Source organism: Rhinolophus ferrumequinum, chromosome 11, assembly GCF_004115265.2.
Source record: "Rhinolophus ferrumequinum isolate MPI-CBG mRhiFer1 chromosome 11, mRhiFer1_v1.p, whole genome shotgun sequence".
In the NCBI taxonomy this organism is placed as follows: domain Eukaryota; kingdom Metazoa; phylum Chordata; class Mammalia; order Chiroptera; family Rhinolophidae; genus Rhinolophus; species Rhinolophus ferrumequinum.
In genome coordinates, this window is record NC_046294.1 from 42687185 (window position 1) to 42701752 (window position 14568).

The 14568-nt window shown below is 37.0% G+C and overlaps 1 protein-coding gene across 1 annotated transcript in view; it reads right to left on the bottom strand.

Moving 5' to 3' along the window:
* The window catches only part of SWAP70 (switching B cell complex subunit SWAP70), a 70067-nt gene that overhangs the window by 17191 nt on the left and 38308 nt on the right, over positions 1-14568 (bottom strand). The window contains exons 4-6 of the mRNA XM_033121051.1: positions 4967-5194; positions 2611-2757; positions 1351-1459 (exon numbers count right to left, since the gene is read on the bottom strand). Coding sequence (XP_032976942.1) covers positions 1351-1459; positions 2611-2757; positions 4967-5194 — 484 coding nt within the window. The remainder of the gene's footprint in view (positions 1-1350; positions 1460-2610; positions 2758-4966; positions 5195-14568) is intronic.

The window sequence follows — 14568 nt, forward strand, 5'->3', positions numbered from 1 at the left end:
TGCAAGGATAAGCCATTTTAAAATGTGCAAGTATATCTTCATTAACTAATTATTACTATCCCCATTCCACACAAGAGGAAAGCAGCTACAGAATTCATGACTCAACCTAAGTGACTCAGGAAAGAGGATTCAAACCTAGCTGCACTTGCCTCAAACTCTTAAACCGCATCAAAAATGATCACAATTTTCAATATAATATATTTTTACCTGAAATCGAGGATCCCTATAACTTTGATTAGTTTTAAATCCCAGCTCTGGAAAGCATATCCCTCTTTCTATATATACACCCCTCCTAGACCTAGCCTTTCCCCCAATAATCAGCCACCCCTGAGGCAGCAGCAGACAGTATCCAGATCTGACTCACGGTCACAGGTCTGGACCTCTGGCAGGTTAAAGATAACATCTTGACCTGAGTTATGTTTCAGCTCCTGAACCCTAAGGTGGAATGACCCCCTGGCTACTTTCCCATGAAACCAGACAGAGAGACGCTGGAAAAGACCTCAGAGCTGTCCTCAAGACCAGAAGAAATGTTTATTACCCTTACCTCACTCCCAACCAATCAGCTCCCAGCCGGACCCCAAACTCCTAACCCACAGTGTCTTGTGATTTTGCCCCATATAATCTGTAACCTACACACCATCAGGTAGTCAGGTTTTCAGCATTAGCTTCCTGCCTCCATATTGGCCAATTCAATATTAAACTATTTTTCTTTCTATACTGCAAACTCCTGCTCATGCATTTCTTTGGGCCAGTGCATGCAGGCAGACGGATTCAAAAAAGAGAAAATTCAGGTAATGGTAACATATTTATGTCCAAAAATATCACATTCAGAATCCCCTTTCATGATTTAAAAAAACAAAATCTCATATATAGTGTCTCATTCTTTACTAATTTTGGAATAATGCTTCAGTTTAAAAGTTATTAAATCAAGTTTGTGTTCTTAAGGTTTGTGTTTGAACCTAGTGATTTCTTGTGGAAATAACAGATCTTGAAAATTATTCAAAAGCTACTATTACATTATTCCTCTTCTGTTTTACATATTACTCAACACTCATGGGGGCCACTTTAAAAGTCCTCAGAGTTGTTAAAAGGGGAAATTCCATACCCTTTAAATAGTAAGAGTAAAAAACTCAAAATGTCCAGTTTATAATTTTCCCACAAGTTCATATGCAAATGAAATTGAAAAATTTGGGAACTCCTCTTAACTGTTTTTTTTTTAAGCTACTATGTTACACACAGAAGTAACTATAGACAATGAGGAAACAACCCCTTAGTATCTCTAATGAAACTCAAAAATAGAAAGTGAGAGCTCTCAAGTTATGTCGTAATAAATAATAAAAATTACCATACCCTGAATCCACTCCTGTTTCTTCTTCTTATCTGAAGCACTGATTTCAAAGGTCTTATCAAAACATTTTATGAGAAAAAGGCATTTCTTTCCATCTTTGTCAGGCAAAGACTAAAGCAGAAAGGAAAATTAGTTCTTTAAAATTTCATTTTTAAGTATTTAAATTCAATTCCATCTTACCTATTTGTACAAATCTGGCTGACATTCAACGTCAGTGAAAAATATAGATCTATAAGTGCCTATTACTGATTTACTGATGCTGTCCCCTAGGCGACATCACTATGGGAACCACGCGTTCTGATTAGCATACCACATCTGGACTGGGAGAACCACCAACACCTGATCAAGATGCCATGCTTTGGGCTTCACTGAGCAGTGACTCTTGTACTTGAGCACATCCCTTACAGGAACCCTGGAAGGCATACCTATGGAATTGTTACAATAGCTGACTCTGTGATAAGCCTGGGGAGGCCTGGGTGATTCCACACCCGCTTGATGTAGCTCTCCTCTCCTTACACCTGGGATGCTGTTGCTCCAAGTTGCGGTTCCTGTCCTACATCCTTAGAAGAAGGCTGGTATGGCCTATCATAACCTTGTGAGTCTCCGTGTTTAGTTGATTCTAAGAAGATCCATTAAGTGGGCATTGCACACCCTAAGACATTAATATATCTGTACCACTTCATCCATCAAAATACATTATTGTTTATAAGTGAGATCTTAGGTATTTTAAATATTCTTCAACAAATACAGACGTGGTAGTAGTTCAGATATAAATTAACAACTCAAAAAGTTATGTTCTTGAGGACTTCACTTCTTTACAGAATTAGCAGTTGTGAATAAAGTGTCCTGAAAGTCACCCAAAATATTCAAAGGTAATGCTCGTATCTTCATCAGTTTTATTTATTGCACTCCAAATGGTCCAGATTTTCTGGTACAATCATGATTTCAAACACTGTTTTCTTGAAATTTTTTTTGCTTTATTTTGTGTTTTATGACTCCATTTTATTTAATAAATGATTCCTTAAATGTACAAGTAAATGGGATTTAATCCCTATACTTTGCTCATGAGTATAAGACAAGAAATAAATTCACATTAGATAAAAATTTTGTGAGGTATCTTTAATTTTTAGTCCAGAAACTATGGCAATTTTATGACTATATTATTTTAGAAATGTAAATTTTAAAATTATTTTAAGGCTCTCAAGTCTGGAAGAAGGAAAATAAACTACTTGAGCAGCAGAGGGCAGCACCAGAAAACTTACCTCTACACAGCAGTTTTCATCCAACAGAATGTCTCCTTTCTTGTCTTTCAGATCCTCACTCACATAATAAGAAATTATGTTGGGTTTTAGAACAAACCAGCGTTCAGTCCAGTTTTTCCGTTTATGGCCTTTTTTCATCATGTAACCCTATGAGAGAGCAAATCTGATATAAATGCCTGTCCTTTTATTTACAAGAACTAATATCTCTCTTCCCTGATATTCTTGCCTACTCCATTACCTCACTGATGTATGGTCGTGAATACATAAATATCAGTGGTTCTTGTCCTTTATGGATCATGAACCCTTTGAGGATCTATGAAGGCCGGGGACACTATATCCAGTCAAATTCATGCAAGCATATGCAAACAAAAGTCTACACAAAATTTTAGACACTCAGAGACAACCCCTCCCCTCACTGCAAAGCTATATAGACAGTAAACTTTAGAATCCCGAATGTTAATAGCATTGTGGGTTTTTTTAATTCTTTACCTTTTAGGGATACCTATGGAAATATTTATAGATAAAATGAAATGTCTGAGATTTGTTTCAAGTAATACAGGAGCAGCAAAAGTAGGTAGGGCAGGATTCACCATATGTTGGTGGTTACTGGAATTGGGTGATGGATATATGGAAGTTCATTATACTATTCAGTCTATTCCGTTTAAATCACACACACACACACACACACACACACACACACACACACACACACACACACACACCCTACCCCTAAACAGTGATTCTTAGTAAATTAAAACCTCAATCAATGAAAATGCTAAAAGGTATCAACTTGGCCAAGTATATCTTCTCAATCAATCACCTCTGGCACCAACCTACCTTTCTACCTGACCTCACACTATTCTGGACGATGAATTCTGCTCCACATGAGCAGAAAAAGAACTGGACCAATAATTAGGACACTGGCTTCTAACTGTAGCTTCTACACTCATACGTACTAGTCCTATACTTCCTTCCCACATATCAGCCTCAAAGATGTGTAATTCAAATTTTTACTTCAGCAAAATTACACATTATTATAGGCCAAAGCCCTTCAGGGTTGTTCGAGAACAGCTGAAATTTAAATATTAAATATTAAAAGGTGCTGACAGCCCATGGTAGACTATTCATAACATTAAAGATATGATATTATTAGCTTGGCTGTAAGTATCATTTGATTATTATAGTCAGTTTTAATCATATTACTTGTTCAGTTTCCTAATCCTTAGACATTTAAGCAAAAGCTATCTCATACTGAAATTCATCTATAGCCCTATATCCTGTCATCCTGGTAAGCCTAAAAGCCTAACATTTTAACTTAGGCTGAAATGATGTATCTACATCATTTACACTAAGAGATGTTCAATTTAAGAAATATTCTTTTACAGTTCCAATAGTGGATCTTTAAAGGATCATGATACTATCAGGGAAGAGGGTATGGATAAATTTGGACAGAGACCATGTCTCATACCTCTTTATAACACCAAAACCCTATACAAATTAAGTCTCAATTAATTAATGTTTATTGATGGGCTCCATTAGGCAAAAAGAACAAAAACAACAATATCACCTACTAAGCAAAAAAAGGACCAAAGTAAGGAAATCCCAAATCAGTTATTATTCAATATAATAAAGTAAGAAATTTGAAAGATCCACTAAATATATATATAAATTCAATTTAATAAGCATTAAGCTTCAAATACGCAAGTCAGATGTTATGTAGGGGATGAGAAAACAAACATATCTAATAAGATAAATGCAACTTTGCTAATTAAAGGTATTTATTTAGCAAAATTTCCAAAATTAAGGATATTTTTCTGATTCTATAAAAATAATATAAAATCATATACACAGAAAGTGCAATAATAATAAAGGAATAAAAAATAAAACAAAATTTACAGGAATCCCACAATCTAAAAGCAATCACTTTAACATTTTGGTGAGCATCTTCCAGACAGCTCTACATGCACATATCACAATGCATGTAAGAGATTACAAGATACCACTGTTCAACAACCCGTTTTTTTCTCTGAACAAGATGCCATGGGGATCTTTCATATCAGTAAGTATGGATGTACACATGACATGAAAGCACTTTAAAAATACTTTTGGAAATGTGATCATTTAAACAGTTCTTTCAAAATGAAATTTCCCAATGCTTAACCATACTTCAGAGATGCAACAATAATTCTTTAAAATGCAAGCTTAATATAAGACTGGGAAAATAAGAAACTTTATTCCTGTTCTAAATCAGTATAAAAGTCTAAGTGACTTACAGTCATCTTTGTGATGAAAATTTGTTTTTTTTCCATGTCAAATTCTAAAAATGAGAAGAAATGCAGTGTTAAGGGACTCTTACCTGCTTCAACACATCTAATATAAGCTCGTTGAAGACTTCGTTAATTGCCATAGACACCGTCTGCCGATCCATGCCCTTGCTAAACTGTCCATTTCCAATAAGCTCAATCAGCTCCCACACAGAAAGGCCATCTTTACCATCATCAAAATTGATTTTATAATGTTCAAATTGTTCTTGCTGCCAACCTCCTCCCATAGCTTCTGTCAGTTTCTTAAGCAGGTATTCAATCTATATAAAGAATTTAAAAATTATTATTTCCTGGTAAAACAAATAACTTTTTAACTTAGGTATGTATCTACATTATTTACACTAATATGGTCAATTTAAGCAATATTCTTTTACAGTTCCAATAGTGGATCTTTAAAGGATCATGATACTATTAGGGAAGAGGGTATGGATAAATGTCACTGGTTCTATATTAACTTAGAAAAAGTAAAGGAATAAAAAACCGATAACCCTCTAATAGTATAGTTGTATACAGAACTATAGCAAACTGCACACATCCATTGCCATACACAAACTAATTAATGTGATCTGATTATTCCCTCTTGGATAAATATTTCAATATATCAGAATATTACTCTTACTGAACTAATATGCAAGCACTAAATTAAATAAGCATCTCAAAGTATGGACAAGTTTCTTCCCAATTTACAAATTTTCCACGTAAGCCAATTATTTTAAATCCATGCTGCTTCCTCCCATTAGAACACTGACAATGTTGCAAACAATGGTTGAATTCCTGGCCTGGGCTGGAAGAGCTTATTAAATCCTGAAACATACACCTTTGTGCAAAAAATCCTGTTGTTAAAATCATGGCAGTTAAATAAAACAGTGAGGCAGTAATACTAATGAGAAATTGATCATCTCTTATCTTCTGAAAAGCCTGGGTATCCTACAATGCTCTCAAACTCAACATGTCCAAGCAAGCCACCTCTACCTTCCAAGTGGCTTGCCTTCCTATTACTGATTTCAGTTGGGAGCAACACCATTCACCACGGCAGGATTCTTGTTTTCTACTCCCTTACATCAAATCAGTGCGAAAATGTTTTTACCTCCCTAGATCAGTGTTTTTCAAACTTAGGTTAGGACCCAATATGAAATCACCTTAGTGGGTAGTAACCAGCATTTTCTTTAATGGAATGAAAGATATTTGAGTTCACTCATAATAAAGACAAATACTGTTTTGTGTCAAGTTTTGCTTTGTGTGTGCTGGGTCATGAAATAAAATGTTTCTCTTCCTAAATAGGTTGCAGTCAAAAGAGAATAAACAATGGTGCTCAAGACAGTTCTCAAATCTGTCTCCTCCTACCATGTTTCCCCGAAAATAAGACCTAGCCGGACAATCAGTTCTAATGCGTGTTTTGGAGCAAAAATTAATTAATTACTATAAAAAATTAATTACTGTAGTAAAATTACACTGGGCCTTATATAACATAACATAGTATAATATAATACAATATAATATAATGCCAGGTCTTATATTAATTTTTGCTCCAGAAGACACATTAGAGCTGATGGTCAGCTAGGTCTTATTTTCGAGGCAACACGGTATTCTGTCTGCCTTTGCTCAGGCCTCCTGGTTGGTACCCTGGCCTCCAGCATTGCCCCCCGTATCAATATTCTGCCAGAGAGATTTTTCCAAATCAAAACATAAGCCTGTGACCTCCCCTCTTTTCCAGGGATTCTGTCCAGGATCCCTGTCACTTCAAAGATAAAGGCCACCCTCCTGGGCATCCCTGGGTGACCAGCCTCCTGCCCTCTGTCTCTACGTGTCCTCCGCTATGCCCGTGGCAGACTACATTCCACCAACACTAGCAACAGCAGCAGCGATCAGGGGTCTCAAGATTGTTCTGTAAAGGAATAGAGTAAATATTTCAGGCTTTGTGTATCTGTTATATATTCTTTTTTGTTTGGGGATTTTTGGGTTTTTTTAACAACCTTTAAAAACATAAAAACTATTCTTAGCACACAGACAATACAAAAACAGACTGTGGGCTGGATTCAGCCAGCGAGTCAGAGTTTGCCAACACTTGTCATAGATTATAAGTAGTTTACCCACTTAACATACTTTTTATGCTTCTATGCCTCCCCCCATGCTGTCCTCCTTTACCCATTTCTCTACCTGGCTAACTGGTATTTGTTCAACATCCTACATCATCTAGGATATTCCCATTCCAAGTGAGAGCAGCAGCAGCACTTGGAAGCCTAGGAGAAGTGAAGTATCTCAGATACCACCAAAGACCCCAAATCAGAATCTGCCTTTGAACAAGAACCCCAGGAACTTCCATATGCACATTAAAGTCTTCGAGGCCCAGCTCTAGCAAAACTGCTCTGACCAACCCTAACTCAGGTCAGATGTTTTATGTCCCTGAACTTAACATACTGTATCAAAATTATCTCTGTCCTCATTTGCTTTCCCACCATTTTCTGAATTCCTTATAGGAGGAACCATGTCCCACTCATCTTTGAATCTCCAGAACTCAACATGCTACCTAGAACGTAGTAGAGCTCAATTAATGTTTGCTAAACTGAAATAAAAAGTAAGCTAAGGCTCGATTTTCTCATCTATGAAATGAGCAAAGTGACACTCATCACTTATAACTACTATGGGGATAAAAATGAAACAAATATAGAACATTTTGCACAATGTCTGGCACAGTAGGTACTCCATCGATATAACTTCCCATCTGCACTGAAATGGTATTCAACTATTTTAAATTACATTTAAGAAAGCATTTAGGAAATAACAAAAAGTGAAGAAGAATGCAAAATTAAATTTACATATGATTTCCACTCCATAAAGATTATGTAAATATTTTGATAAACACTAGAGGAAAACATAGAAACAGTAAGTCTAATTGTCACAGATAGGATTGTGAATTATTTTTTCTTTCTCTTCTTTACACTTCTATTAACTTGATTATAATATTGTTTGTGAAACAACATTTTAACAGAAAAAGAATGCAAAATATAGGAAAAACATGTTTGCAAAGAAAAGTACATTCACAAAACATTACAAAGTCAAAAAATATCAAGAGTTCTACTGATTTAATTTGATGACATAGTGTAAAATCCTCTAGTACGTAGATTATCTAATCTCCTAAATCTAGCATATGCTGTGTTTCCCCGAAAATAAGCCCTAGCATGATTTTTCAGGATGACATCCTCTGAACATAAGCCCTGATGCGTCTTTTGGAACAAAAATTAATATAAGACCTGGTCTTATTTTCAGAGAAACATGGTAGTAGGTGGTTAAGAAATGTTTACTTGTTGGAGAAAAACACACTTAGGTCTTTCCTTTCTCTTGTTGGAGATATATCATCTACTGTTAAGTTTATCAGATATTTTCTTGGCTCCTAAATAGAAATAACAGGGGTAGTCAGTAGAAGAGAGAAAAAAGAAATGGTTAAGAGAAAGAGAGAGAAAGGGAAGAGTGAAGGAAAGAATGAGACAGAAAACAGAGAAAAATAACTCAGGCAAGACTGAAGAAAAATAGAGAAAAAGAAAGTAAAAAAAAACATTAAAATAAATAATTGCCCATGGCAAAATACCGTAGAGGCCTTAAAATGTACAGAAATTCAATCTCCCTAAGGCAACAAAAAGAAGGAAGGGCCCATGCTGCCTGATCACAACTTGGGGTAAAGGTAGAACAGGCCCAACTAGAATTTTTAGTAGCAAGGCCAATGTAAGCATATGCATACGGCCACTTGTATGCACAGGACGATGAAAAGTGAGCGTGACAAGATGGTGCATCTGGCTGACCACTTGACCCAAGTCAGGAAATGCAGCCTCAGCTCTTTCTCACCTACCACTATGAATGAACCCAAGCCCCTCGTACTTCGAGCTTCAATTCCTCTTGTATATCAGATGACCTTTTGTAATGTTTGTGACTCAGAAAGTACCTATTAGCAGCAAACTCAGGTCTAGAGGCAGCGTCCCAGGTTCATCTGGAACCTTTCTGAAGGTGCCCTCCCAAACCCTTGCGAGTTTGTCATCAGTACCCAGTATCTATTCAGCATTCCCAGTGACTGTGCCAGACAACTAATCTAGATTCACTTCCTGTTGACTTTTGGCACAATCTTACACTCATCGTAACCAAATAACTTAAGAACCTCTCAATTCATTATATTGAGCCAAGGAGAGACAAACATTACCATTCTCAACTATTCAATTATACTAAATAATAAATCACGTGCTGCCGTGTTAGTCTCAAGTGGCCTGCATCAATTCTAAGAGCTCATTCAGTTTCAGGAAGCAGCTTACTTCCTCCTTCCAAGCAAGTTTCACCAAAAATAACAAAGAATAAACTTTTAAGCTGCATGTGATTTTCGAGGCCTTTGGCTCCAAAATTTATTTAGTTAAAAGTTCTTTCCCTGTCATCATTTAAAAGAGACTTTACTGGCTTAACTATAATTCAGGTTTTATTTCACGAAGGGTCTCTTAAAACTATTGCGGGTTTGATATTTAATTGTATCAAGGCAATTCTTCCAAATAAACACACAACAGACACATCCTATTTTGTTCTTGGCTCTGTGGGAAATAAATACTAATGTAGAAACTCTACTTTACAGACACACATTTCCAAGAATACCATTTGACAAAAATTACAGAAACCTCTCAAATGGCGACATACTAGTTCTTGACTTTTTTGTGTTAAGTCACTGAAATATTTATTCAATATTCTTGACACTAATTTCTGGGTAATGGGAAACTGAGTCAAAAGTAAATTTATTTATACCACTTATGTTATTCATATAACAACCACTGTTACTTATATAATATTAATTGAAGCTGGAGAATAAAATCTTACTTAAAAACAGTCAGGACTTAAAATGCAAATGATCATCATGGTAGGTTGATTATTAGAAACATAAAGAATTACTTTAAATGTATAAAGTCTAAAAACTGTTGATAAGATTACAATTAAACTAATGTACATAATCATGACAAATTAAGACTCTACTTCAAATTTTATTTATATATGTTTTCACATTGAATTTTATTAAAATCTGTAATTCTAAATAAAACCAGTTCAAAATATAGTTTTTAAAAATGTTATTCAAGTATTTAGGAAGGAAGGAAAATCTAACAGAGAATAGCCACCTTAAGAAATATTATGGCTCTAGTGTTTGCCACAAAATAGTGTGACCCTGAATTTGCAGTCCTTGGTGAAAGGCCAGGAGATATGCTTAGAGCTCAATAAATACAAGGCCATATTTTAAACTTCGGGAGGCTGGTTCACCAGCCAGACAAAGCAATTCCATGTAAATCTGTTCCAATGATCCTTCTTTCCCCACAGAAGTCCTCCTGGCCACAGAGGAATAATCTGTAAAACTAACTCTAATTCTATTTCTAACTAGAAGAAATGGAAGGAGTTAAGGATGTCAAAACACAGAGTAAGTTCAGACAATAACATGACAAGGTGTGCTGCCTGGCTACTCCATCAAGTCAGAGAGGCTGCTCCCTTCTCAAATGCGATGAATTTGTCTGGAAAGAGGGCCAAGACATTTCTGTCAGCCCGCAAAAATAAAGGTAAGCATGGAGTCTTGGCTGGGCAGTAGGGCGCAGAAAGGATCGTCATGGTATACATCCAAGTTCACGTGGGTCCCCATTCTTTGGGCCACTTGGAGCAGAAATCTGGTGGGTTTCTTAGGCAGAGCAGTCAGGAAGCTGATGCTAACTGGCTCCCTTCACAGCCTGTCACTCAGTTATCATTCAAAGCCAATGACGAGTCCTTCACAGCAAGCAGGTGCTGCCTCGAGGAAGAAGGTAAGTCTCCTTGCTCATTAATTTCTAATTCTGAAATCAAGACAAGGTCACTTTCAAGTCCAACACAAATATTTCAGCCAACGAAAGAACCAAAACATCACAGGTAAGAGACCCACCCCTCCTCCAGTTCCAAAGAAAACACAAATAAATTTGGAAAACTAAGTGTAACTTCAAAAGGTCTTACAAGACAATACTGGAAATTTTATTAGCATAATTCTTCCAAGCAGCAACTATGTTTTCAAAATACCATTTTATAATATATACCATTTTAAAAGATATACCATTATATTTCTTTCTACTCAATATTCCATTCCCTTCTATATGTCTCTATATTAAGCTACATAATTTTTGTGGACAAAAATTCCATAGCTCATTTTTTTTTATTTCCCCTTTAACAACCATGCGCAATTACATCACTATGGCTATTGAGTACTAAGAAACTGTTCCTACCACTGACTTCTCCTTGGTCACCAATGACCACCTAATTGTTAAATCCAAGAGCAACTTCTCACTCATCACTAAGTTTTCTGTAGCATCGAATGCCAGTAACTACTTTTCTGCTTCTGAGAACTTTTTCTTTCTTTGGCACCTATGACTCAATATTCTCCCAGTTCTCCTACACCATAGACTTTTCAATTCAGCTTTCTGTACCCAATCTACTTCCTCCTGCTGCTGTAGAAACAGTCCCAAGGTTCTGTCCTCAGCCTCACTACTCCCGCTGCGTCCTCTTCCGACCTGATCTAACCTCTTCCCATGGCTTCTCTATCTCTGTCTCCAGCCCCGGCCTCTCACGGCCTCTCAATGTGCACTTCAGTTGAATACAGGCCAGCTCCACAAAGATGTTCCACCTAAAATGCCAAATATGCCAAACCCATCATTATACATTGCATCCCCAATTTGTTCACTGTCCTCTCATTCATTTGTACACATGTGTGCACGCACACACCATTTACCATGGAACCAGACACTGTGTTAAACGCTTCACATCCATCAACTATTTTAATCCTCACTTGTGTCCTGTGCAAAAAGGAGTTATCCCCATTTTAATGATGAGGAAACCCAAGCAGAGAGTAAATCATTTACTCAACGTCACATAGCCAAAAAGTGGTAGAATCAGGATTCAAACCAAGCAGTCTGATTTCAAAGACCACGCTTTAAACGGTTATACTATATTCCCTCCCAATCACTCAGCCTGAAACTTACCTACATTTCTGCACAGAAAGGCATTCTGAGCTTGGTCCTGTAACCTCCAGGTCCCTCCACCTGGCCTTCGTTTCCATTCTCACTGACACTACTTCAGTCCTCAATGCCTCTTACCTTTTCTTAACTTCCCACCTCCCATCTATCCATATTTCATCTATTTACCTGTCACTCTCTTGCTCAAAAATCATCAGTGGCTCATAGCTCCCCACTGCCTACAGAATAAAGTCAAAATTCTTTCCAGCCTCATCTATCACCACTCTCCTTCACCGCCATCATTTCAGTTAGAAAGGATATGGTTCATTTTTTTGACTGCCCAGCATCTAACCCCCTTCTTACATCTAGAGATTCTCCACCTCCCAATATAGGAGCTAAAACTGCAAATGTCCCCTTTCTGAGCCTCCTGTGCAGCTAGCTTATGGCACCTGACCTAAGCCATACCAATCAGATGCTTCATCCAGATGGTGACCTGGGAAGTGGGCAAGCAAAAGAACTCTCCCTGGTTTACCGCAAGAACAGCTGCAGGAAGGTCTGAGCAACCAGCATGCGGGGCCAGAGGTGTTCCATGGCACAAATGCAACATCTACCCTATGGTGGCAGCAGCATTTTCCCTGTGCTTCTGCGCTGGTATGACCAGAGTAGTTCCAGGCTGCACAGCCTCCACACCTGGTTTTTCAACCATCATGGTGACTCTGTAAACTACCCAACATTCTTTTTTAAAATTCCTTTTTGGCTTAAATCGGCCAATCAGTCCCAATGGTTCCAAGACAGCATTCTTCACTCATCTCAAAACACACCATTTGCTTTACTGCCTCATATAAACTTGTCCACTGTTTCTTCCATCCAGAATTCTTCTCCTCTGCCTTCTCCATTAGTCAAAACTCTTCCATCTTTTTTAAGACCCAGCACAAATGCTCCTTTCCAACCATATTAAATATAATACCTAACACTTAATAAGCAAGCATTCTCTCAGGGCCAGGCATTCTTCTCATTTGATTTTCACAAGAACAGCAGGAGGCAAATATTAACATTAGCCCTATTTTACAAGTTAAGGAGACTGCAACAAAAACAGTAAGTAAATCGCCCAGCATCACACATCTAGTGAGCAGTGATGGACCCAGAATTCAAATCTAGGAAATCTAACTCCAGACCTCTGCTCTTAACCAGGAAACAGCAAATTACAGTCCATGAGTCAAATCTAGCCCAGCAACCAAATCTGGCTCACAGCATGTTTCCATATACCCATGATCTAAGAAGAGTTTTTACATTTTTAAGTGGTTGGGAATTTAAAAAAAAAAAAAAAATCAAAGGAATAATATTTCATAACTCATCATGCAAATTACATAAAATTCAAATTTCAACATCTATTTTATTGAAGCACAGCAACATATTGTCTATGGTTGCTTTCATGCTGTAACAGCAGAGTTGAGTAGCTTCGAGACAGTATGGACCACAAAGCCTCAAATATTTACTGTTCTGGCCCTTTACTGAAAAGGCTTAAGACCCTGGCTTTTAACCACTACATTATATTGCCTTTCTTAAAAAGCCTTTCCTGATCCCTTACGTCCCCCAAGCTGGTATAAATCTTTCCCTTCTCTGTAGTTGCACGGTACCTGCATCTCTCTTATAACATTTGCATCTCTCTTATTACTTTGAATTACACCTGACTTATATTGTTTTTCCTCCAGCACACTGCAAATTCCTTGAAGGCAGGAAGTAATCTTTCTCACTTTGTATTCCTCTTGGTGCCTCACTTATTGTTGGCAGTCAATAAACGCTTGCTGTTTTTACATAAAATATTGTAGTGTGAAACTTTAAAAAGATTTTCCTCACATGAACATGAATCAGAGAAATCAGACAAGACTCTGTATCAGCAGGATGGGTAATAATGGGCACCCTTAACCACTACTGGCAGGTGTTTAAATTGGTACACTCTTTCTGAGGGGCCTTTCTGCCTTGTTCATCTAATACCTTCAAAGTATGCGTTTCTTAGACCTCAAAATTCCACAGATCTCAAAATTTCCTATCCTTAGGAAATATGCAGACTAGTGTGCAAAAACGTATGCAATAGTAGTTATAGGAGTTAACATATTTACTGAGTACATATTACATGCCAGGCACTGAGCTAAGTCCTTTAAATGAAGAATCTCACACCCTTTAGAGTTATCATTGCTATAAGCCGTATTTTATAAATGAAGAATTTAAAACCCAAGAGATTAAATAATTTGTCCAAGGACAAGGGAGTATAGACTTCTTTTTTAAGGGGAGGACTACAGCTGATTTTAATTTTGCATATTATGAGGCTTCTCTAAATTTACTATTATAATAAGCATGCATTCATTACATGTATAATTTTTTAGGGCAGTAAGAGAGCACAAAACCTTACTCCTCTTTTTGTTTTTCCTTTGGAAGCTTAGGGGAAAAAAACCCAAAACAAAACAAGCAAATGTCCTTTTTCATTTACTTTGGAAAGTACAGTAAACAGTCACCATCATAGACTTTGAAACAAGAACAGCATTTCCTCACATAAAACAGCCTTGAGAACATTCTGAATGCTATGTGTTTCCCATATGGCATGACTCAGCCAGTTCATACGGTTTTGTCAATATGCAAGCAGACAGAAAATTATG